Source organism: Notechis scutatus, chromosome 2 (genome assembly GCF_049901735.1).
Source record: "Notechis scutatus isolate UNSWTSFEM ecotype Mainland chromosome 2, rNotScu1.2, whole genome shotgun sequence".
NCBI lineage: Eukaryota > Metazoa > Chordata > Lepidosauria > Squamata > Elapidae > Notechis > Notechis scutatus.
Window position 1 is genome coordinate 195,894,070 of NC_142010.1, and position 27,493 is coordinate 195,921,562.

Genomic DNA, 27,493 nt, shown 5'->3' on the forward strand with positions numbered 1-27,493 from the left:
ACTGCAGGCTACTTCTGCTGACTGTTGGCTGCCTGCAATTTGGCAGTTCAAATCCCATCAGGCTCAGCCTTCCATTCTTCCGAGGTGGGTAAAATGAGGACCCATATTGTTGGGGGCAATATGCTGACTCTGTAAACCTCTTAAAGCAGTGGTAGCCAACCAGTGGGTCGGTGACCACTGGTGGTCTGCAAGAAAATTTTCGTGGTCCACAGAGAAATGTCACCTCAAAGCAATTAATCCAGGCTGCGCAGGAGCACAAGGCTGTGCTGCCCACATGACCTGTGGGAACACAAGGCTTGCGTCCCTTGCATTGCGAACAACACGAGGTAGTGAGGGGAGAGGGAAGAGGGAAAGAAGAGGGGGGAATTTGCTTGGCCACCAGGCTGCTTCTTTCTGCTTCTTTCTTCTTCTGCTTTTGGCTGCACACAAGGAAAGCAGCAAAAGTCTTTCTTTCTCTCCCCCAAGCTCCTTCTGCTGCTTTCCTTGCAGGAAGCCAAAAGTCTCTTTCTATCTCTATCTCTCTCCCCCCTGAGAATGGAGCTGGAGACGGTATCCTGCGATCCAAAATAAAGAATGATCGATCGGTAGGAAAACGGGGTGGGGAATTTTCCTGCAGATTTTGGGGGGATTTTCCCAGGGCCTCTGGTCTGCAGAATTTAAAATTATGAGTTTGGTGGTTCCTGAGGTCCAAAAGGTTGGCGACCCCTGTCTTAAAGCACTGTGAAGTGGTATATAAGTCTAAGTGCTATTGCTGTTTCATTCTCAGAGACTGTCTGGACAAGTCCACGCAGTATGTTGGCAAGGTTTTTCAGAAGTGGTTTGCCACTGTCTGCCTGTAGTGTGAATACTATCATGGCATTGTTTGATAGGTACTATTTCTCAGCACTATCAGCAAATTTTCCCCAAATATGTGATAAAATGTAATGGTAACTGTAACATAGCTGGTAAATTTGTTATGTTATGCATCATATTGTATACAGGTCATCCTCGTTGCCTCAGACAATGACAATTTGCAGTTAAATAGAAATAAAACAATAGCTTTGCAACTAATCCCTGCATTTGCAGCCTTCACAGGTCTGAAAAATCAAAAGAAAGCTGAAGTCAGATCATAAATACAGTCACATGATTTTTCATTTGCTGATTGCTTTGATTAATGACAGAGTTTCAAATTCCATTTGTGTCACTAAATGGGGATTTTGTGTAACAAATGCAAATACCATGGTGATAAATTGATTGATTTATATTTTTATATACATTTAGATGTATGTTCAGAATTGCATTATATTGATACCTTATCCTGACATAGACATGGATGATAATGATCATGGTATTCATTATTTAGAAAGCTGTCATATTCCAAAAGGACTCTGGATGTGTTACACAATGAAAAGAGAAGAATTACCTTCCCCATGGAAAACAAATTATGCTGGGGGGAGAACACTAAAACTTATTAACTGGACTTACAAACAGTCTAAACCTATATGGGGGTCCAAAGGACATTTTAAAAAAAAATTTTTTACAAGGTGTGACCATGTGAATATTCAGTTGGGAGCTGTTTCAAAGGGCAAGTGTTACAACATTGTACACATGCATCCAGGGTTCCACTAAATGACTGTTTAATGCAGGAGACCCAGAGTGCCCCTACTCCTATAATCTTACTAGACTAACAAAAACCACCAGAGAAAGTCAATTCTTGAAACAACCAGCCTATGTGCCATAAAATAGGACATGGATGACCATTTGAAAGTTCTCCCGTTTTCCGGGAATGGCCACAACTAGGGCAGAAGATGAACCTGTGCAAAGACTTTAGTCACAGCCATCACCTGATTCTGAAGCAGGAACTGTAAGGAGAATCCCAAAGTCTCAAATGGGGATGTGACTATCATTGACCACCCATCCAAGTCCAAAAGCGACAAATTCCTAAATCTTGTGGGCCACAGCCACTTGAATTTAGCAGGGTTCCTTTCCATCCCAGTGGCTTCAGACACAACTTGATCTGAGTGGCCTCAAGATAAATATACTGTTTGATATCATCTGCATACTGATTATATTGCATCCCAAACTACTGGCGGCATCAGCGGTTTCATATAGATGTTAAACAGAAAAGCAGACGACATGAATGGAAGACTTTCTCAGAACATTACCTAATATAAATTTGATACCATATATTTTATTCAGAAAGTCAATCTATTAAAATATATAGAAATGTAGATATATTTTGATGTAGCAGTTAAAAGCATGTGGCCACAAATCAGGAAACCATGAGTTCTAATCCCGCCTTAGCCATAAAGCTGTTTGGATGCCTTTGGGGCAGTCACACATTCTCTGCTCTAGGGAAAAGGTAGTAGAAAACCACGTCCAGTATCTTGCCAAGAAAATTGCAGGGATTAGTCCAACTCTGTATGTGTTTCTGTTTGTTTGTGTGTGTATATAAATTTACTTCTAAGAAGTATATTCATTTGTGCAATTTACAGAACAAGTGACTCACAGTAGGTTTTGAAACAGAGCACTGATTTTGAAAAATCTTTCTTCATGTCTTAATAACAACTTAGACTTAGTTGAAAGAGACTTAGTTCATATAAATTGTAGATGGAAGAAATGTAGTGATTGCTTCATTTAGGACTTTTCATTATGCAAGTTGTTGTTATGTAGATGTATCCATGTTGGTGCCTTTTACTGCCAGACACATGCAGTTTTGCTGGGGTTAGTCTTAGTACAATAACATATTTCAAGCAGGGGTGGGATTCAAATTTTTTAACAACCAGTTCTGTGGGCGAAGCTTAGGTGGTGGGCATGGCTTGGTGGCCATGTGACTGGGTGGCCATGGCTTGGTGGTCATGTTATTGGCTGGGCGTGGCCAACTCAATATCACTCACATCGAGGCACACATCGCCTTGCATGGCCTCTCATGACTGTGGGGATGCTGCAACAGTCGTAAGTGTGAAAAATGGTCATAAGTCCCTTTTTTCAGTGCCATTGTAACTTTGAATGGTCACTCCACACAAGCAAAGTACCAGCAAAGGAGGGAAAAAACTCCAGAGACGTTCCAGAGACAGGAAGTCTAGTCCTGCCAAGAATGTAATAAGGGTTAACGCAGAGGCAGTTTCTGTAAGCAACACCAGAATGTTTCCTTCCTGCCTTCCTTACAGGATTAGGCCAATAATTTCTTCTAACAACTGGTTCTCCGAACTGCTTAAAATGTTAACAACCGGTTCTAGCGAATAGGTGCGAACTGGTAGAATCCCACCCCTGATTTCAAGTAATATGATTTTGAGGCATAGAGCTCAAGCCATGGAGCTACATATAGTAATTTCAGTAATGTTCAGTTTCTGTTGTAAAACACTTAATTTTATGCTTGAATATTAGAATTTTTTATTGGAATTACAACTTAGTATTAATTTGTTCTTCCTTTATTTGTTATTTACCATTCAGCAGAGAATTTCTATTGATCCAGCTACATCTTATCACTTGCAAGGCTTAAAACCAAATAGCTTATACTACTTTCGTTTGGCTGCACGTTCTCCACAAGGTCTTGGTGCATCAACAACAGAAATTTCAGCTAGAACAATGCAGTCAAGTAGGTGCCTCTCCTTGATTCCTTAATTTTTCTTTACTTCTTCTAGTTAACAAGCACAGAAGGTGTGATTATTACATTATTACATTGAAAAGAAGTCTAAGCATGGAAAATAAGAGCATCTCACCTTCCTCTTGTTCATCATTATCTATGGTACCATGCCCAGATTTGCTCCATAGTTCCAAACAGGAACATCCAAGGGTAATTGCAGGACTAAAGAAAAATACATTCTACCGGTGATTTTTTTTTAATCCTTAGAGAGATCAATAAATTGCTAGTCTAAGAATGTTTTTGGCAGTAGTTGCTCCTTTTTTTTCTTTAGGAAGCTTATTCTGCGATTTTCTAGGAAATTTAAAATGCCTACCACTGAAAACAAGGACATTCTTTGTTACTTAATGGAGGCAAAAATAAATATCTATAGAAAAATAGTTTTTAAAAATGGGTATATCAGTCTCTAGTGGATAGTTTCATTTCATAACACATTTAATATCCTGTAGCATGGCATCTGATGCAACATTAGTTCAAATTTTGAAAAATTTGCTTCTTTCCATATAAACCTTTTCACAAATAAAGAATAAATATGCTTCATACAAAAGTAGCTCCAAAGGTTTAAAAAAGGATTTCATGCATCCTTTTTAGGAAATAAGGAAATCAGATATTAGCATTGCAACTCTGTCCAATCAGAAATAAAGGGCAATTGTGCTCCCTGTGCTAAAACATGAGGAATAAAATTTGAAGAATTAAGTTGAGGGATAAACCACTTCATAGAATCATTTTATTGACAATTACCAGATCCATATAATGAATTGTCATCAAATAACTATTTCTACTTTGCTCTTGTCCATTAAACAATAAAACAGAAATGGGATGTACACAAAAATTAATGGGACTTCTAAATATTATGTTGGGGGCCAGGAATCAGTTTCAAGTTTAATGTGATATATAAAAATGGATGTAAGTAATCTAATAAAGGCTTTCCTATAATTTTTAATAATAATGTTTCACTAATAAACTAAAGCTCTATTTTAAATGTAACTATTTAAAAATAGTCACTTGAGTTTTTGGTAAAAAGGATTAATGTTGAAGTTAAATTATTTTGCCTTTTTTAACCAATCAAATTTTTTATGTTCTAGTAATTTTGTATTGTGTGTGGGTTGAGTGGGTGGTGTATGTATTGTAAAATTGCGAGTAGATTTCAATTCTTTGCTAGCCAAGGTTTTTCCAAGAGGAGCTAAAATGTTAAACGGTATCTTCATTTATGGTAAGTACAAGTTACAGTCAGATCCAACAGCCATGTCACTTTTTCATGGTAGGTAAATCTTTGACTAAGACAAATGAAAACTCCTTTCTGATTCTGCATGTTTTACATTTTATTGGCTACAATTATGTTTTAATAAATATTTTTTAATTTAAAATACAGAGTAGGTAGAAAAAGGAAAAATGGAAAATACAGGTACTTCTATGTTGATTTTTCAGAATTGAACAGTACAGGGAAGATTGGTCAGTGGGTAAGTTGGTGGAAAGGAAGGAACAAAGGAAGGAACAAAGGGGATAAGGGAGGAAAGGATTGGGATGGAAAGAAGGGAAGGAAGAAAAAGAAAAGAAAGAAAGACTACTAAACATATAAGACAAGCAATATTATAGGTGTATATATACACATAGAAGTATCATGTTTGATGTTTTTATTTCAAGAAGAATCATTAATCACAGGTAGGTAACAATAAATTGAGGCTCATTTTCATGTATTTCCCCCAACATCCTTTTCCACTTTTTAGTTACCGTAATTCATTTTCAGTTGTTTCATGTTAATAAGCCAAGGCTCATAAGACTGTCTAAATACTTTATTTCTAAATTTAATTTTTATTTTTCCTTGGTTTGCCCTTTATTATTTATTTTTCTTTCTTTTTGTTCATTTTTTTTCTTCAACCACTTCTCTCCTCTCACTCAAATCCTCCTTTAACTCACTACTGAAATTAGAGCCATCAGCTCCTCCTCAAGACATTAGTTGCAACAGCCCCAGCTCCACTAGTATTTTGGTAAGTTGGCAACCTCCTCCAGTGGAAAAACAGAATGGAATTATCACTTCCTATTCCATCAAGTACACTGGAACTGATGGAGAAGATGACAAGCCCCATGAAATTTTGGAAATTACTCCAGATACTACACAGTACCTTTTGGAACAGTTGGAAAAATGGACTGAATATCGCATTTCTGTGGCAGCCCACACTGATGTCGGACCTGGCCCAGAGAGTGAATCTGTATTTATTCGGACAGATGAAGATGGTATGTTTCTTCCACCCCATCCGTTTGACTTTTTCTCTCAATCTGCTATCTTTGTGTGATCTAAGTATTCCTTCCCTTCCTTGCTCATCTTTTTCCCCCAGAACTATTTCAACGGATGTTTTAAATCCAAAATGCCATTTCCTGCTTTTGTGTTTTTAAAAGCAGCAACAACAAAAAGCAAAAAATAGAAATGTTATGAACAACATAAAGAACTCTTTAAAGTGCTTCCCCAATGTGCATGGCCTCTTTTTTTCTATACAAAAAAATGGAATTTTTTTTTAGACTTTTCCCTCTTTTTTAACCTTCTGATTTTGCTCTGTCTTTACACATATTATAAAATATTTGTATCTTTGAGGAAACTGATGCTTCTCAATTTTTAAAATATTTTGAAATACATTTTTCATATTTGAACTTTGAAGACAAATTGCACTTTGCTATTGCCTTTTTCCCCATTGAAGAAATAATAATAGTAATAATATAATAATGCATTTTAAAAGTCTTTTAAGTTTTGTATTATTTTGATTACTAAAATACTTCTTTGTGCTTTAATGCTTTGACTTTCAAAGCATCTTCCTTGGCTTTTGTACATTTTTACATGTTTTTCTATTTCTCTAATACTCTTTTTTCTTCCATTTTTGCATCAGTCATGTTTTTTGATCTTTTCACTGAAATGTAGAACAGTTTTGTAGTGTTTTCATTTATATTCTTCAAGAAAGGCTTGTGGGGTCTCCTTTTAAAAAGAAAAGAAAAAGAAAAAAAGACTGATTATTTGGGACAAGTGCCTGTAATTCTTTTATCCACTGATATGTTCCAGTTCCTAGTGGTCCTCCTCGCAAAGTCGAGGTTGAGGCTGTCAACTCTACATCTGTTAAAGTGTCATGGCGTTCTCCAGTGCCCAATAAGCAGCATGGCCAAATCCGAGGTTACCAGGTGCATTATGTGAAGATGGAAAATGGAGAGCCTAGAGGCCAACCTATGCTGAAGGATATCATGTTGGCTGATGCACAGGTAATGAATTACATTCAATTTATTTAGATAAGAAAAGCAAGCTATTCATATGATGACTTTTTCTTTTTTTATTAACAACTTGAATGCTTTCTTTCTTCTTAGTATATTATTGCTAAAAGAAATATGAATGCTTTCATCTAAAACCAGATAATCAGGCTACCACCATACTATTCTGTGTATACATACTATTTCTAAACATGGATATGTTGTAGTAATGGGAGGAAAAACATACCTGAAACATAGGCTATTTTTAAATCAAAGTACATGTTTCTCATAGTGGAGGCTCCCTTGTTCATTCCTGGTCGATTTTTGCAATTATCAGGGCAGTGTAATATTATATACAAAACTTTCTAAACTATACAGTATATTAGTAGATTGACATTATTTCATATTTAATTTGTTCTTCTTTTGTGCCAGAAAAATAATCATCTTTTAGTTCATTTTGATTTGGGCATAGGTTCTGTTTTATAGTTATATGTCTATCTCAATGCGTATTATCCAGGTAATGTTAAGTATTTTAAATTATATTAATATATAAATGAAGTTTATTGTGCACTTAAATTTCTTCATTGAATTGAATTACATCAATTTGGTTGGATAAGGGTTTGAAAATAATATAGTAGAACTCAGTGATATATTTAAAATAAATAGAACTGTGCTTGAAATGAATAGTTGATCTAATAATATATGAGATGCTTTGTTTTTATTAAAGAAAAGGCTAGGATGATATATTGATAAAATGAAACTACACTGCATTCTTTCTTACAGAATATAACAAATCATAGAGAACCTATTTTTCCATAAGACAAATTTGTCCATATTAAATAAGCTTTAAAAATACAGATTTTTAATTACATATGTTTTATGAGCTTTGGAGCCTGAAATCATTCTGATGGTATCATAAACCATGAAGTATAAAAAGCTTTTTTCATTCATGGTTAATTCTGTTTTGAAATGTAGTAATATGTAACTATCGTATATTATACCCTAAAATGATTTAGAGTTGAACTACATTGTTTAAATAGAAAGACTTTACGGCATCTGTAATATTTTAAACTCCAATTCAATAAAATGACTTTACTGAAAACAGCACCATTTTTTTCATGATTTAACACCCTCCAATTTCTGTATTAAATAATTAACATATTTGTAAGTCTTATTCATATCAATGTTTTAGCACGTTTAGAACAACTTGTTAATGCTTTTGGATCATTGTGAATCTCCAGGAATTAGAAAGAGAACAATATGATTATATTGTACCTCTGTTCTTTGAACAGATTTTCTCATTTGGAAAATATGCAGCCCTTTATGGCTCTAGTTCAAATTCTGTTTTTTTTCTCCTTTTTTAAAAATTATAGAAGGAGAAGGGTGTGCTGTTGGTCATATGGTTCCATTACTGAAAGGAAGTATCAACTACATATAAATTGCCTCTATTAATACAAACTGGTGCACTAAATTAAATTTGACAAGGTAAAATAGAAATGAACATGGCTTAGTAGCATATGATTAACTAAAATGTAGCCTTTCATCATATCTCAACAGTTTCAACTAACTGCAATCATAAAACATTGCTATAAACTAACAACACTTCAAATTAGGATGTATGTTTTTTTCAGAAATATCATCCACTATTCATGTACCATCAAAAGATAATCCAAAATTCGTAGGTTTTTCCCCCCCCCTCAATTCAGGCTGATTTTGCTAGTTAATTTTCATGTGTAGTTACCCTGAGAAGGATAAAGATGCTTCAGTAGCCTACAAATATCTCCTCATTTCTTCTGTTTTTTCTTCCCAACATTCTTTACTCTCAATCAGTGGGAATATGATGATACTACTGAACATGTGAGTAAAACTGATTGCCTTCCCCCACAAAGTATGATGGCTTTAACGTTTAATTTTCAGTTGCTTGCACATATGCATGCATTAATACTTTTCACCCAACTTTGTTTTGATTTGATGCCATGCTTTTGCTTTCTAAGTTTTGTTAAAATTTGTATAATTGCCTAACTTGATCTTGCAGTGTACCGAAAATGTATTTTTTTTCAAAGAAAGTTACCATTTTCATCAGCTTTCTTCAGGCCTGGTGTTTTCTGTATTTGCTACCAAACCTTTTAGTTCCTAAACTGTTGTTCATTTCAGTTGATGAAATGCCATGTTAAATATATATTTGAAATTCATTTTTCGTGTGAAAACATACATTGCTATTGGCTCACGGCCAACATTTTTAAAGCTGAGCTTTTCACTATATTGTTAATCAGATATTTTCATAACCATTTACATGTCCAAAAACATGTAGCTAATGATAAAGCTAAAAGTCAGATTAAAGCTAAAAGTCACATGATAATCATGAGTTGCTGGATGAAAATAAAAACAAGTGCAATCAGCAAATTCAATTTCCAGCTTGTATTTCCAGCTCTAGTGAAAATATTTCATTTACCTCTTAGCCTCTAAAGAAACATATAAACTTCCCTCACCCAATGTTTTAAGGAAAGTTTAAAAACATATTCATTTTTACAAAGTAGGCCTATAAATTGGTCAATTCATTTTGAAAACAATTATCTACTTTCAGTGTTGTTTCAACATATATGGCACATTGCTTATCAGAATTCTCACACTGGGTGATACTGTTTTTTCATGGTTTTTCACTGTTACTTTTGACTTTGAAATTTTCTGATCTAAAGAATCCATTTCATTTCCAAAATGTTGTTTCACCACAGCCATATATATTTTTAATTGCATGAATTCATTCATTATAAAAGACAATAAATAATGAAAAGAGCTTTTAACAAAATTAGCAACTCCAAATAACTTTTTTTCTGTTTTGCCTTCTCTGATATATTCTCTTTTATTATCTTCTAAAAACTCTTGGCAGTTTTCAACTGCTCTTCAGATGTTGAGAAGATGTACACTTTTAGTTAAAGATGGAGATGACTCCTGGGCCTCTAATTTATCACAACATAATACTAATGTAAATGAGGAAAAACAAAAATATTTTTTCTGCTTGCCATTTAAACTAGTGACGGATCAAATTACAAATCAACATGTTGACATTATCAGTTCATGTGACTACCTCATATACCGTTTGAAATTAAGTTGAATTTGAAATTAAGATTTTTTATTTAAAATACCAGTCTTTTTCAAAACTTTGTGTCAATAAATTTTTGTATGATCCAGTAGTCGCAATAATGCTATTGGCTGTGTGATAACTTAGAACTTTGTACATTCCTTTGAATAGAATGGATAGCATTGTAGAATGCTTTTGGAAATTATTTTATGTTGAATGATCATACTCATTAAGAATTTACTATCTTTTCTTTCTCATATATATTTAACAGTCTATTTTTAACCCACCAATTGAGTCCTTTTACTTGAAGTTCAGTATTTGCATATGGAAGATTCCTAGGAATATTAATAAAGTCTTATTTTCTGAGCATGAAAATATACCTATTAGGGTGAAAAGGAATCTAGTGTGTATTTCCCATGTACTCTTACAAAGTTTGTATCATTAAAATATAGGTACATGGAAAGTATGGTGTCCCATATTACAGCCAATTGTGTATTTGTGTATTTTATGGGCAATAGGCAAAACCCATTCTCTACACATGTTCTAAATGCCTCATCACTCATTTTAAAATACTTCGGTTCATAATTTCTTCATTTATTTAAATTTTTAGTTTAGTTTTAGTTTCTACAGCTTCCTGTTAATATGTGATCTAAAAAAGAACACAATTGCTAAAGTGTATAGTTATCCCAATTTTTACTATTCAGAAGGAGAAACTAGTGGAAATTTTGGCCATGAAGAACTGAGTAATTGAAAATTAAAACTAACATGCATGCACAGGGACATAAAACAACATATACATTTTAAGGCTGTTTTAGATCAGTGGAATTGTGATTCATATTAAGCATATAAAAATTGTAGAATTTTAGAAAGCTTAACCTTTGCTAACTCATAGCATTATCATTTCAAAAATTGGTTTCAGAATATAAAACAAATCATCAGCTTGTTTCTAGTATGCTTTCAGATTCTTTAATATTCATCCTTTTTAAAAATATTTTAAAAGCTACAAGTTAGTTCTCACTTAATAAATCCTATTAGATTTCCTGTTGAATAACTATGTAGAGCTTAATGTATTTTTCATAATTTCTTATTCCAAATCAAATATTCAGATTATATTTAATCATATTTTAGAATTTTAAAAATAGATTAAATTACCCAAATTAATATTACTTTAAAATATATGTCATAATCATCATAAAATGGGTCGGTTTTATGACTTTTTTGTGGTCATCATTTAGTGAATGCAGTGATCACAAAGCAAAGTGGTCCGCTGTGGGTGTCCGCTGAAAAATGGAAGTGCTAGTTTTTAGGAAAACCATCACAAAACAGTCACATGACCATGGGACACTGCAAATGTCCATTTTGCCAAGCACCCAGAGTTTGGTCATGTAAGCAGGAAGGAGACCCAACCATTGGAACTTCAAATCTGGATAATAAATCCCCCTTTTCAGGTAATCACTAAACAATCTGTTTAAAGTAGAGAAGTACATGTAGAATTTTGATTATGCTGTGCTTCATAATTTTGTAGACTGAAAACTAAAGTGTTCCCTTCTCATTAAATACAATTAGAATCACCCTTTAAAATTTGAATTTATATATACATTTATTGAAAATAGTAAATCTCTCCTAGGACTGTGCTTCAAAAATTTCCAGAATGAATTTTCATTAAAACACTGCTTAATGTTATGGGCAAGCTCAATAATGATCATGTCTATGACAGTGGCGGCTAACCTTTTTGGGCTCCTGTGGCAAAAATTGTGCGTGTGATTCAGAAGACAATGCATGTGGGCCCCCAAGCCCCCTGCACATGCGCGTGCAATCCCCCAGCCATTATTCCCTTACCTGCACTGCGCTTCACAGCTAATTTTCAGTCGGTTTGAGGCCTTTTTCGGTGTTTACAGGAAGTGATGAAATGGGCCTATTATTTGGCCTGCAGAGGCTTTTTTCCAAGCCTCTGGGAGGCAGAAAAAGGCCTTAAACCAGTTGAAAATCAGCTGTGAGGCGTGCGCATGTGCAGTGAGGTAAATTTGCCTATGGCTCGCATGCCCTCACAAATGGCTCTGCATGCCACTGATTGCACAGGTGCCATAGGTTCACCATCATGGGACTAGGATTACGTGTATTTATTGAATCAGTGAAGCTAATCCCTAGGAACTGGGGGATATCATAGATTTCATAAATTGTGACAAGTCATGTAATGGGCAGGGAGACTAACCTTGAGAAACAGAAATGGCAACCAAGACAGTCAGATAAATGAAATCTGAATCCAAAGAAAAGATGTAATTTGAGAAATTGTCTCAGACTTGATCCCCCCCACCAGCAGGGAGGGGGGAAGCACATTCCTACCTGCCAGATTCTGTTACAATAGCCCTACAATAAAACTGGTGTTAATATGTACATAATGGTTTCCCAGTCTGATCCATCTCAAAGGACTGACAGGGCAGAAAACTTTTTGGTGTCAAAAAATGACCAGAATTACCATAAAACTATTTTAGGGGGCAAAAAAATAGAGTAGGCAAGTTGATAATAGCACATAGGCTGGTTCATACATTTCTTTTTTAAAATCTAAATTTTAGGAAATAATTCTGAGTTGTTATTGTTGTTGTTCACATGGTCAGCCAGGAGTTTAGACTGGATTTGGCATTTTTTTCCACCTATCAAGTCCAAGAACTGAGATAGGCAGATGATGGTTTTTATTATAATAATAATAATAATAATAATAATAATAATAATAATAATAATAATAATAATAATAATAATAATAATAATAATAATAATAATTGCAAAAAAGTTTTCAGGCTCAAGTTATACTTGTCATATATTCATCATCTTAAAATGGCAAGAAAAGATGTCAGTGATTTCGACACTATTAGTCAGTCAGTTCTCCAGTGGTTAGTGTTCAAGGCCGCTTGCGGCCGTCTTAAGTTTACACTCCACTCTATACGTAACATGGTTTTGTAATTTAAAATATAGCTAACCATGCTGTAAAGATAGCAGTATGACTGATTTGTAAATAATGGCCAATGCAACTCTTGAGTCAAGTTTGATTTTATTTTTGTAGCCAAGTATACTCATTCTACAATAATAAAAATGAATAGTGAGAACATATGTTGCGATGTAGTACCCTTTAAGTATAAGCAATGCTTTGTCTTATGTTTATAAAATATTTAGGGCATGCTGCTCAGAACATTCATCATTCTTCTGGCTTAATGCAAAACCTTATCCATTTATATCATCTTCTGATATCCCTAAAAGCTTGTCATCTCTGCAGATAGCATGAAAGTTCTGTGCACTGAATGCAAGTTCTTGTAACTTATGGAAAGATGAAAAACTTGTGAAGGGTCTCTGTTCCATATATTAATATACCATACTTTTATTACATCATTTTAGGAGATGATCATAGCTGGATTACAGCCAGAGACAACCTATTCCCTTACTGTGACAGCCTATACAACTAAAGGAGATGGAGCACGGAGCAAACCTAGATTAGTATCTACTACTGGTGCAGGTACTATTTGATGATCCTTTCCATTATAAAGCCAAAACGAATGTTGACTACTTTGATCATTTCTGATACCAGGTTCTAAAATGTTCTTAACTGATTTGGTCATGATTGATTTTCATTGTGATTTTTTCCGAGCCTGAGTTTTTCTAGAGTTTAGATGCATTCAGGGCTTTGACTATACCCAGGCAAAAATCTGATACATCAAGCATAGTACAAATTGTTTTGAAAGCCATTCCCGCACAGTATAGACAAATTAAAATATGGGATATTACAATTTGTTGAACAAGCTATATTTGCCTACTTCACACGTTACACTAAAAAAAAATGATCCAACAAATTACAGTGAATGAAATTATATCCGAGAGATTGAAAATGAAATATAGAGTCTGGAAAAAGTGTTGGGAACCAAAAATAAAGACCAGAAGAGGTAGAGATATAAAGAAACTCTTATGTGATCTCCAAATTGTCATTATTAATTATTAAACTCAGGAACATATAGGAGAATTATTTTACTTCACCCAGTCCATAAAAAAAATTGGTATAAATTTTTCCTTTCCATAAAATGGAAAGGAAAAGATCTCTGTAAAGTGAAGGGAAATCCCTAAAGAGACTACAGAACTACAGATAGAGCTGAAAATAAAAGGGGGCAGCAGGCAAATGGAGAATTTGACTCATGAACATTTGGATCTAAGACAGCCTGTATTAATTAAGCCTAATTAATGTTTTGATACTGTTCGTTCTTTCAAACAATGTAACTATTGGTTTTAGGTTTACAATGCTGTTTTTTTTTTAAACTTTTATACAGACTACCCTTTCATTCTCAATCTGCTGCCTATTCATTCATTATTTACCTTTCTTCTGGGTTTTGTCTGCACATAGATCTCATGGCCAATTCATTATCAAAGGACGTCTAATGAGAAATTTTTTAGTTTTATGTTAATTTTGTATATCAGAAAAGAATAATTGTTCTTCTATGAAAAGCATTTCTACATTTCTCCAAATAATATATAAAGTAGTGCTTTCATTTGACTTCCTTCTTAGTGTTCCAAGAATAAATTGCTTAGCAAGATTTCAACTTTGCTTTAATTCATCTGATTGCTGTAGTTTGAAGGTTTTGTGTTTGAAACTTCCATACGTCAAATAGCTATAGTTTGAAGTTTTTATGTCTGAAATTAAACATAAAAATTAAGCTAAAATGCTTGTATATGTGTGTATGTCTGTTAGCGTTTTGTGCAATATCCTGATTTTAGTTCCTGATTTTTATTTTTATTTAATGGTGGAATTTTTATGCTTTTATGTTGACTTTGTGTCACTTGATTCAGGAGAGTATGCTTTTAATTCAGTATCAGAATATTATTTAGTGAAATTATACATTTTATTAGGCCAATTGTTTCTTTTTTTCTTTTCACTCGGCCTCTATTTTGAATGAAATTCTGCTTTTAAACTACCCTTTTCTGTAATTGTCATCTATTCCTGCTTTCAGTTTGATTTACTTGACTAGGGTTATGCAGACAGAAATTCTTTTCAAACACATATTTTTAAGATGATGAGCACTGATTCATATACCTTTTATATGCAGATTTTTTTCTTCCCAATATATAAATGCATCCTCTGTAATACAGGTAGTCCTCGACTTTCGATCACAATTGACCCCAACATTTCTCTTGTTAAGTGAAATATTTGTTAAGTGAGATTTGCCCCATTTTACGACCTTTCTTGCCACAGATGTTAAGTAAATTAGTGTAGTTGATAAGTTGGTAACCCGGTCATTAAGTGATTCTGGCTTCCCCATTGACTTTCCTTGTTACAAGGTCACAAACTATGATCATGTGACTCAGGACACAGCAGCAGTGATAAATAGGAACCACTTGCCAAGCATCTGAATTGTAACTGAACATGATCGTGGGGATGCTACAAAGGTCATAACTGAAGAACATTCATAAGTCATATTTTTCAGTGCTGTTGTAACTTTAAACAGTCACTAAATGAACTGTTGTAAGTCAAGGACTACCTGTATATTTTGTTTGCTTGCATTGATCAGGTTAAAGTAAAGTCCATAAGCCTAATATACAAAGGTGCACAATTACTGTATGTATTGCTTGGTTTCATGTCAATGGGGATCATTGCCTGCCTACTTTCTCTATATTTAGGAAGTAGAAGAATGGGAATAAAGAAAGGTAATATAGTTTTCAATGTGTTACAAGGTCTGAGTTAATATTTGAGAATCAGGGTAGAGTAGAGAAACGGTATGTCTGTTGCATAAGTAATTTTTAAAGAGACCTAATAAGCAATTTTAGAAAAAAATTATTATAGGTACATTCTGTGCTGAAATAATGTTATCTTACAGTTCCAGGAAAACCTCGGCTTGTAATTAGCCACACACAAATGGGTACGGCTCTAATTCAGTGGCACCCACCTGTCGATACATATGGCCCTCTGCAAGGGTACCGCCTGAGGTTTGGCCGCAAAGACATGGATGCATTTACGACACGGGATTTTACGGATAAAGATGACCACTACACGGCTACTGATATTCATAAAGGGACGTCTTACATATTCAGGCTTTCAGCTAGAAATAAAGTGGGCTTTGGGGAAGAAATGGTAAAAGAAATTTTGATTCCAGAAGATCTACCAAGTGGATTTCCTCAAAATCTACATTCAGAAAGTGCCACCTCGACCTCTATCCAACTAATCTGGCAACCACCCATTTTATCTGAGAGAAATGGTATAATCTCCAAATACACTCTACAGTACAGAGATATCAATGTGGCCCATCAACAAACAGAGATCCCTGTTGCTTCGGTTGATACTATTACGACACTTTCAGGCTTAAAACCAGATACCACATACGATGTAAAAATACGTGCACATACAAGCAAAGGGCCTGGTCCATATAGTCCCAGTATCCAGTTTAGAACATTACCTGTGGATCAAGGTAGGATTTGTATGCTTATGGCTTGCCTTGTAAAGGATCTCAGTCTTTGGATATCGATATTTTAAATATAGCTTCAATTTTCAAAACCATCATATAAGTAGATTCATCTGATGCGGAGGTAAAGTATGTAAATCTTCATGTGTTTTGGATTCACTAGAATTCAGTTATCCCATATCAAACAAGTCTGGCTCACTTCTACATAATAATTGCAGGTAAGGAAAATATAATTATTTTGGGATGTCATTTGTAAGAATGGAATGTGGTTTCTAAAAACAGGTAGGAATATAATGAAATATGTTGACTGTTGAAAAGGGGATGGGATCCAAAATCAAAATGTACTTTAAATATATTACTCTTCCTTTTCCAGCAGTGTTTGCAAAAAATTTTCATGTCAAAGCAGTCATGAAAACATCAGTCCTTCTTTCTTGGGATATACCAGAGAATTACAACTCTGCCCTGCCTTTCAAAGTAAGTGGTTGTTAATCGAAAAGACTTGAAGGATTACAGGACTTGTAGTGGACAAATGTCTTTATTAAATGATTTACAGACCCATTCTACTAACCAACAGATATTTAGTAGTGTTAAATCCTTTCCAGTATTAATGTTGAAGAACTGCTGCCATGGTCTTCTGATGTAGTTCAAAATCAGAAGACCATGGCAGCACTTCTTCAAGGTTGACATTTGATTGATCCTGATTGACAGTTGTTAATTAATTCTGCATTTATGTATCAGCATTCGTGATGTTGAACTAAACACCAGAAATAAAAAGTATAACAGTTTCTGCTGTTTAGAGTATTATCACAAAAAAAAAAAACCTGATTGTTTCATTTTGTTAGTGTAATAAAAATTGTGTTAATTTTCCAATATTTCTGATTATTTTGTCTGTTTGTGGTTTTATAGTATATTTCCAAATTAATCACTGTTCTTTAAACCATTTTTGAAAATCTGCTTTTCCTACTTGTCATCCTGTGATGAAAGTCTCCTATAAGCCAACTTGAGTCGCCTTGTGTGAAATATAAATTTTCTAAATAGATAAAAATTAGCATCCGTAATGCTCTTTTCTTGCTCTTTTCTATATTGCATTGTCACACAGTAGTATACAATGAATTACCCTTTGTCCACAGAGACACAATGGTTTTCTCTGTTCAAAAATGGGTTTTTAGTGGGTTACCCAAAGCATTTTCAAAAATCAACCTGGCTGTGGTGGATTTAGAGTCTGCCAGTTCTCCTGGCAAGGCGTCAAATGAGAGCATAAACATAGCATAATGCATTTTTTTCCCCACTGATGCCATTTGAGGTGGGAATCCAGCAGCATATCCAGGAAAACAAAGAATAAGCTGTTACACCAAAAAAGTAAAATTGTAGCTTTCACTCATATTGGTGAAAATTACATCAGTTATTTAATTTAATAATTATTGTAATTCCTACATTAGTATGAAATAGTTGTGAAGAATTAAACTGTCAGATCCCACTGATATACAGTAAGAGAGGAGTGTATGCTCTGAAACTACTGTAACACAAGTTTCTCCTTAATTCTTTCCTTTTTGAATTAACAGATAACAGATAATCAGAGTTGGAAGGGACCTTATAGGTCATCTAGTCCAACCCCCGCACCCAAGTGGGAGACCCTACACCATTTCTGACAAATGGTAGACGAATCTCTTCTTGAAAGTCTCAAGTGATAACGCTCCCACAACTTCCGAGGGCAAGCTGTTCCATTAGTTGATTGTTCTCACTGTCAGAAAGTTTCTCCTTATTTCCAGGTTAAATCTCTCCTTGTTCAGTTTCTATCCATTATTCCTTGTCTGGCCTACAGGCGCTTTTAGAAAATAGCTTGACCCCTTCCTCCCTGTGGCAGCCCCTCAAATATTGGAAGACTGCTATCATGTCTCCCCTGGTCCTTCTCTTCACTAGACTAGCCAAGCCCAGTTCCTGTAACCGTTCTTCATATGTTTTAGTCTCCAGTCCCCTAATTATCCTGGTTGCTCTTCTCTGTACTTTCTCTAGAGTCTCAACAATGTGTTTATAATGTGGTGAACAAAATTGGATGCAGTACTCTAGGTGTGGTCTTACTAAGACTTTATAGAGTGGTATTAGTACCTCACTTGATTTCGATTGTATCCCTCTGTTAATACATCTTAGGATTGCATTAGCTTTTTTGGCTGCTGCTGCACACTGCCGGCTGATCTTTAGCTGGTTGTCCACTAAGACTCCAAGATCCCTCTCACAGTTACTGCTATTGAGCCTGGTTTCACCCAGTCTATATGTGTACTTCTGGTTTTTCTTGCCTAAGTGTAGGACTTTCTCTACACTGAATTTCATTTTGTTAGATATGGCCCAGTGTTCTAGTCTGTCAAGATCCATCTGGAACTTGAGCCTATCTTCTTGGGTGTTACCTATTCCTGCCAGCTTAGTATCATCTGCAAATTTGGTAAGTTCCCTTTCTATTCCTTCATCTAAGTCGTTAATGAAGATATTGAAGAGTACTGGGCCTAAGACAGAACCTTGTGGCACCCCACTGCTTACTTCCCTCCATGTAGATTTAGACCCATAAAGGACTACTCACTGACTATGGTTTGCCAGCCAGTTGCAAGTCTATCTAGTGGTGGTGCTATCTATTTCACTTTTTTCTAGCTTACTAAGAAGTAGGTTGTGGTCTACTTTGTCGAATGCCTTGCTGAAATCTAAATATATTATGTCAACAGTATTTTACTGGTCTACTAATTTAGTCACTGTGTTGAAGAATGAAATAAGATTGGTTTGGCATGATCTGTTTTTAACAAACCTGTGCTGACTGCTAGTTATTACTTTATTTGTTTCTAGATGTTGGCAGATCTGTTTTTTTATTATCTTTTCCAGTATCTTCCCGGGTATTGATGTTAGGCTGATTGGTCTATAGTTTCCTGGGTCTGTTTTTTTTTTTTTTGAAGATGGGAACCACATCAGCTCTTTTCCAGTCCTCTGGTAGTTCCCGGTGCTCCAGGATTTTTGAAAGATATGGTGCAGTGGTTCTGAGATGACCTCTGCCAGCTCCTTTAAAACTCTGGGATGTAATCCATCAGGCCCCGATGATTTGTTTTCATCAAGATCAGACAGGTGTTCTCTTACTATTTTTTTTTTGCTTATTTTAACTTTTATTTCTGGTCTGTCTTTTACAATTATGTTTTTGGTGGGTTGAGCTATAGTTTCTTTTTGTGTGAAGACCGATGCAAAGAATGAGTTAAGCAGTTCTGCTTTCTCTCTGTTGCCTGTTACCTCCTTGCCATCTTCTCTCTTTAATGGACCAACTGTTTCCTTGATTTTTTTTCTTGTTATTTATATGTTGGAAGAAACTTCTTTATTATCTTTGACTTTTGTTGCAAGTCTTTGTTCGTTCTGAGCCTTTGCTTTCCTGACTTTGTCTTTGCAGATTCTGGCTATCTGCTGATATTCTGTCTTAGTTGTATGTCCTTCTTTCCATTTTTTCTACTTGTCCTTTTTTTCTTTCAATTTGCCAGAGAGATCTTTGTGCAGCCATGCTGGTTTCTTCTTGGATTTCTTGTTTTTCTTTCTCAGTGGTATTGTGCTGGTCTGGGCTTTTATGATCGTACTTTTCAGAGTTTCCCAAGATTATTGAGTTGTTTTCCCCTTTAGAATTTTCATCCATGGAATCTTTCCCAAGTTCTCTCTGAGTTTAATAAAATCAGCTCTTTTAAAATCTAAGACTGTTATTATGTTCTATTGCTTTTGTTTGTGTTATGTTGAATGGTCACTCTCACCCAAGGATCCTGCAGTTTCAACTCCCTCTATCACTTCTTTGTAAGAATTAAGTCCAGTATGGTTGTCCCTCTAGTTCCATCCTTTATGTTTTGAAAAACAAAGTTGTCAGCTAGGTTGGTTAGGAACTTATTTGATTTCTCACATGCTGCAGAATTAGTTTTCCAATTGATATCAGGATAATTGAAGTCCCCTATTACTATTGTTGTGTTTTTCCTGCTATAGTTTGTGTTTCCTGTTTGTTAGTTGGTTAGCAAAAATTGGGTGGCCTATAATATACACCTATGGCTATGTCACTCTTTTTTATTTTATATTGACCCATATGCATTCTAAGAGGTTTTCATCTTTGGTTTCATGCATTTCTGTAGCAATATAGTGGTCCTTTACATACAGTGCAACTCTATCTCCTCTTTTATGGGGTCTTGGTTTTTTTTGAACAGTTGTATCCTTCTACCAGTATGTCCCAATCATGGGTTTCATCTCACCAAGTTTCTGTTATTCCAACTATATCATATCTACCTTCATATATTGGTAGTTTGAGTTCACCCTGTTTGTTCGCCAGACTTTGTGCATTTGTATATAGGCACTTGAGATCTTTATGTCTGACATTGTGTTTACTGTCTACATAACCTGTGTTGTGCCTGCCTGCCCCTACTTTCTTGCCACCTGTATGATTAATGCACATGGTATGGCACTCACTATTAAATGCTTGGTTTTGACAGCAAGGTTGATAATCTTACCTGAACAAACATCTATGTTATGTGCACTGATATCCTTATTGATTTTAGATTGATGGGGACAGAAATGTTCTGTATCCATAATTCTCTGTCCCCGCTGTTCAGTTTAAATTTTTATGCAGAAAATCTGTGAATTTAATGCCAAGTAACTCAGTCTCTTTCTTTGATGGATGCAAACCATCTCTTTTGTATAGTTTTTTCATTGGACCAGCTGCAGACATCATGACTAATAAAACCAAAGCCTTCCCTTTTACACCACTCCTTTAGCCACACATTAAACTCTGCTATACGCTAGCCCTTCCCTTTTTGTTCATTGTATACTGGTAGAACCTCTGAAAAAATAAGCCTACAGCCCATACTACTAAATTCATACCCCAAGCTCTGGAAGTCTTTCTGCACAGAAAGTACATCCTTCTGGGACAGATCTGGCAACCTTTTAATACAACAGATCTATAAAAGAAATCCTGGACTGGCAATGCTGTACCACCTATAGCTTCCTAATGCAGAATTGAAAATGTAATAAAAGATGAAAATGAATTAAAAGATGACATGAAAATTATTAATAATGTCAATAACAATAACACTCCTTTTCAAGATAGCCTAATTCTGCTTGTTGATCAGTATCAATAGCATTTTTTAAGATACAGGGATTAAGCAAATTAACTATCCGGACTGGAGAAAAACCTGCATTGTTTGATATCATGTGCTTTGATAATCAGAACAAAGAGAGCATATTGGCTTGACAGAAAGAAACCTGGCATATAGAAAATCATTATCAGGTCTTATATGAACATTAAAGCTATCAACCATTATTCTAAATGTGTCTCAGGAAGCAAAGAAGACCTAATAAATAGGCTTTGTCCATAAATTCCTGAAGCATGGGCATTGTCTCATAAGAGGAAAGTAATCACTAACAAAATATTACCTCTAAAGTAAATCACTGCTAATGGAGCTTATTGTTCAAATGTGCATTATATGACCAACTTCATATACCAGGTGATTAAAACTAGCACCTCAAGGCCTCCTTTCCTCTTGTCTCAATTTCAGCTAAAACTATCTACTACTTTCTCATTAGTAGAATTTATTTCTTAGATTAGTGTAATGCTATATATTCTATACAAAGTCAAAAAAATGGTTTTTGCAACTTGAATGCCATCCCATCACATTCTATCTGAAGACAGAGCAATTACATTGGATTTCTACTCCTCAACCTGTATGGTAGGCCTTGCTTACTTTCTTGAATTGCAGCCATCACAGCTGCAATTCAAGGAAAGTCAATCAGGAAGTTGGACGGAAATCTCAAGGCATGGCAATGTGACACCTCACGTACTGACCATATCCCATGGTAGCAACAAGAACGGCCATCTTAAGTCAAAGTTATCACATGACCCAACTGGGTCCCTTCCCAATAGAATTTCTGGTCCTAATTATGGTTGTGAACTGATTACTACCTGTACTTGTGTTCATTGAAGCTGCATCATATAGCATGCAATGAAAGGAGTTGGGAACCAAGGATAGTGGAAGGCAGAAAGTGTAACGAATGTGTACATCTGATGTTGCGGTATCCATTAAAGCCCAGTGGGAATATTAAGTCATTCTTGATGTTACCATTCCACCCAAGATTCCATTCATAAGTTGGGTTCTGACATTTGTTCTGGCACACAGTTTTTAACTAATTTCAAAGTCATTTTTTCAAAGGCAAGTTTTATTTCTAAAGTGCTTTTCTCCTGCACATCCCTAGAGGTTATTATTAACATTTTGCTGCTTTTATTAAATTCCCATTTGTTAGATTCTTTATGATGATGGGAAAATGGCAGTTGAAGTGGATGGCCGAGCCACACAGAAACTGATCCCCAATCTGAAGCCTGAGACATCCTATTCCTTTGTGCTAACCAATAGAGGGAACAGTGCTGGAGGTCTGCAACACAGGGTAACGGCAAAGACGGCCCCAGATGTACTACGCACCCAACCACTTTTCATTGATAAGACCAATCTAGATGGAATGATAACAGTGAAACTACCAGAAGTTCCAGCAAACAAAACTATAAAGTAAGTTATATCTAACAAATATTGCAAGAGCAATATTTTCTGTAGTTTAAAGCATTTACTTTTTTAGCCATTGCCTTAGGTGCAGGCACTCCAATAGACAGGCAGGCATTTTAAGATTTGGTGTGAAAATGAATACAGTTTATTGTTTACTGTGATTATATGATGTCTTTCAAAGATGAACTAGGAACTATATTTTAACTTTTTATTTTTTGAAAAAAAAATACAACCTTTGTCTTCATTGGGAAGCAGGAACCATAAATGGGAGAGTGGTATTATCAGGAGGCTTCAGGCGCAAAATAAATAAGAGTTAAATGGCAAAACAGGAAACTAAAATATCACAGGACCTTTAAAAAGACGGAAAATCCAGTGGTGGGATTCAATTTTTTTTTATTACAGGTTCTGTGGGCGTGGCATGGCTTGGTGGGCATGGCAGGGGAAGGATAGTGTAAAATCTCCAATTCCTCCCCACTCCTGGGTGAAGGTTACTGCAAAATCCCCAGAGAATAGATGGGGACGGGGCCAGTCAGAGGTGGTCTTTGCCGGTTCTCTGAACTACTCAAAATTTCTGCTACTGGTTCTCCTGAACTGGTCAGAACCTGCTGAATACCACTGGGAAAATCGTGAAAATGAAAATCACTATGATTGCTATCACAGCACACTTCAACTTTATAGTCAGGTTTGTGCAGGACAAAAAACATTTTTTGCCCATCCCTATGCTAGTACAATGGGATCTTTTCACTGAACTGAATTGAACTGACATCAATTCAGGTTGAAAAATTGTAGTAGATACTTCCATATCAATACATTTTAATGGCCTATTAGCCATAGAAAGATTGGCTTTTTTTGAAGTCAGACCTACTTTCTCATTCAATTTATTGAAGTGATTTTGTAAATGAAATCAATAAACAGATCCAAAACAAGCTTCTGTACCTGTTTTGGGGGAAGGGGCTTAATGGATCTATGTAGTCTTTAAAAGTTCTGGGTTCTTCAATGAAGCAAAAGTGAAAAAAGTTCCAAACAAATGCATAGCTCTAATAACATGTTTTAGAAAGTGCTATTTTAGATGGGTGGCCTGTATACTGAACTGAATTGCTTTGTGGGATAAGGTACAATGATAGACGCTGCTTGATTAAGGTTGAACAGCAAGGCATGAAGCTTACTTTTCTGAACAATAGAGATTAATTGCATTGTACCAAAGTAGTTCCACTCTGGGAATTCTTATTTTCTTGAATATAAACACACTAAAAGTTTAAATGATTCAAATTAGATTTGACACTAGTTCACCCAAATTCCACCAGAAATTTATTCAAATAAAGCAAATTCTAGCATCCTATCTAACTTTTATTCCATTGTAGGTTTAAATTCTAGGGCCGTGAGAATTTTTTCTGTATTATTCTCCAAGGGGAGAATATTCCACAGGGCAGGGGCAATGGCAGAGGAACCTCCCTTCCTGGACCCTATCAGTCAGAACTCTGTAACTATAATGGGGTCTGCAAAACACATTCTTCTCTGATCAGGTGGAAAAAAATTAATGTAATGCAGGGGTCCTCAAACTTTGGGCTGCAGCCTATTCTCAACTGGGAACACACACAGCCCTGCAAGCATCACGGGTGCTCCTAGCCCCGTTAAAGTGAGTGTCGCAAGCACTCTTGGCACCACTCGCGCTAGCAGCAGGTGCAAAATTGTTTGCCAAATCTCTCTTCCTATGAAGCATTTTCTGGTATGTTCAAAGTTATTAAATATAATAGTTATTCCTATTTTGTCTTTGTTATTTAACAAACACAATATGAGTAATATTAGTTAATATTGCACACAGATGCATATACACACATGTAAAAGGGGGGAAAAGTAAACCAGGAATAGAATCAAATCCACACTTGAATTTGGGAATTATAAATATATTACTGTAACATGCATACCTATATAAAATACTTTCATGCAGAATAACTGTGATATGGATGAAATAATTTTTTAAGAAATATAATGCTGTTACAGATTGTCACTAATGATAATTCAAAGTTATGGTGGACTTAAAAAGAAACCACTACATTTTGTCCTCAAAATTACAACTGCCACATGTCTCCCATGGTCATGTGATCGCATTTCGGGTGTTTGTCACCTGGTTTGCATTTTGGGCTGGTTGCAGTTTCACATAGAAAGGTGACCACAATTGTGACATTTCTGGGGAAAAAAAAAACATTGGAAGAATAGATTGGCTTAACCACATGAATTATTTAACACTTGTAGTAATTTTTCTTTATGGCTCTCCTAAAAATGGTTGTAAAATTCAATCAAATCTCATAGTGACTCTACTTTTGACCTCAATGTCTTACAAATAAAATTCCAGGCTCTGTTGTGGTCATAATTCAAGGGTTATGTATGACTAAAATAATGAATAGATTGGAATACATATATTTTTAATTCTAAGTTATTTCTTGGTTATTCTTAAAATTAACATTAACTTCATGTGCTATACAGGTGAAACTCCAAAAATTAGAATATCGTGCAAAAGTTCATTTATTTCAGTAATGCAACTTAAAAGGTGAACCTAATATATGAGATAGATTCATTACATGCAAAGCAAGATAGTGCAAGCCGTGATTTGTCATAACTAAGGTCCTTAGTTACCCCAAATCCACAATATCAGAAAATTAGAATATTACATGCAATCACTAAAACAAGGATTGCACATAGAACAATATTGGACCTCTGAAAAGTATAAGCATGCATATGTACTCAGTACTTGGTTTGGGCCCCTTTTGCAGCAATTACTGCCTCAATGCGGCGTGGCATAGAAGCTATCAGCCTGTGGCACTGCTGGGGTGTTATGGAAGACCAGGATGCTTCAATAGCGGCCTTCAGCTCTTCTGCATTGTTCGGTCTCATGTCTCTCATCTTTCTCTTGGCAATGCCCCATAGATTCTCTATGGGGTTCAGGTCAGGCGAGTTTGCTGGCCAATCAAGCACAGTAATCCCACAGTCATTGAACCAGGTTTTGATGCTTTTGGCAGTGTGGGCAGGTGCAAAGTACTGCTGGAAAATGAAATCAGCATCCCCATAAAGTTCGTCTGCGGAAGGAAGCATGAAGTGCTCCAAAATCTCCTGGTAGACGGCTGCATTGACCCTGGACTTAATGAAGACGGTGGACCAACACCAGCAGATAACATGGCTCCCCAAATCAACACAGACTGTGGAAAGTTCACAGTGGACTTCAAGCATCTTGCAGTGTGTGCATTCTTCCTCCAGACTCTGGGTTCTTGGTTTCCAAATGAGATGCAAAAGTTGCTCTCATCAGAAAAGAGGACTTTGGACCACTGAGCAACAGACCAGTTCTGTTTTTCTTTAGCCAGGTAAGATGCTTCTGACGTTGTTTGTTGTTCAGGAGTGGCTTGACAAGAGGAATACGACATTTGAAGCCCATGTCCAGGATCCGTCTGTGTGTGGTGGCTCTTGATGCACTGACTCCAGCCTCAGTCCACTCCTTGTCAAAGTCCCCAACACTTTTGAATGGCCTTTTCCTGACAATCCTCTCCAGGCTGCGGTCATCCCTGCTGCTTGTGCACCTTTTCTTCCACATTTTTCCCTCCCACATAACTTTCTATTAATGTGCTTTGATACAGCACTTGGGAACATCCAACTTCGTTTGCAGTTACCTTTCCCTCCTTATGGAGGGTGTCAGTGATGGTTTTTTGCACAACTGTCAGATCAGCAGTCTTTCCCATGATTGTGATTCCTACTGAACCAGACTGAGAGACCAATTTAAAGGCTCAGGAACCCTTTGCAGGTGTTATGGCTTAATTAGCTTATTAGAGTGGGACACTTTGAGCCTAGAATATTGAACCTTTTCACAATATTCTAATTTTCTGAGATTGTGGATTTGGGGTTTTCATGAGCTGTAAGCTATAATCATCTCAATTATGACAAATCACAGCTTGAACTATCTTGCTTTGCATGGAATGGATCTATCTCATATATTTGATTCACCTTTTAAGTTGCATTACTGAAATAAATGAACTTTTGCACGATATTCTAATTGTTCAAGTTTCACCTGTATGTTTACATGTTCAAAATCATCATATCAATACATCTACAGTAGTTTAATATGTCTTCCTTATAAAAATTATCATCAGACATTGCGGTATAAAGCTGTATTTTAGAAAAAGCAAGTTGTCATTTAAGTAATCTTGCAACATGTGGATTTGATAGGTGTGATTTTGTTCACAGTTTGTTCACAGTTTTGGAACCTGGTTTATGATGCTTCTTAAACAGGTCTGTGCAGATTAAACAGGGATGATATTAAAAAGCTGATATTGTAATGCCAATTGGGATTTAAAATGATAGACAATAAAGATTCCCAGGAAAGATACCCATGCAGTCAACAAGTGCTACTGCTTTGTTTGCAGGCTTTTTGTTGATTACAACAGTGTGACGTGTATAGCAGAAAAGAAAGAGAGGAAATGAAATATTGGTCAGTATGTAATATGTTTTTCATGTAATCTTTTGTATCCTGAGTTTCATACAAAGCAATTTTTAATGCTTTATTGAAATTCTAAAGAGGGCTGTAGGAAAGAAAATTCTAAAGTGT

At 35.6% G+C, this 27,493-nt stretch overlaps 1 protein-coding gene across 29 annotated transcripts in view; it reads left to right on the forward strand.

Annotated features, from left to right (window-relative positions):
- The window catches only part of PTPRD (protein tyrosine phosphatase receptor type D), a 1,313,296-nt gene that overhangs the window by 1,170,071 nt on the left and 115,732 nt on the right, over positions 1–27,493 (forward strand). For 9 of the 29 annotated variants that reach the window (XM_087957701.1, XM_087957705.1, XM_087957708.1 and 6 more), the window contains 8 exons: positions 3,433–3,577; positions 5,552–5,857; positions 6,672–6,865; positions 8,681–8,707; positions 13,317–13,434; positions 15,779–16,366; positions 16,734–16,834; positions 22,649–22,908. In XM_087957701.1, coding sequence (XP_087813827.1) covers positions 3,433–3,577; positions 5,552–5,857; positions 6,672–6,865; positions 8,681–8,707; positions 13,317–13,434; positions 15,779–16,366; positions 16,734–16,834; positions 22,649–22,908 — 1,739 coding nt within the window. The remainder of the gene's footprint in view (positions 1–3,432; positions 3,578–5,551; positions 5,858–6,671; positions 6,866–8,680; positions 8,708–13,316; positions 13,435–15,778; positions 16,367–16,733; positions 16,835–22,648; positions 22,909–27,493) is intronic. The other 20 variants (XM_087957704.1, XM_087957706.1, XM_087957710.1 and 17 more) reach the window with 5 other exon arrangements.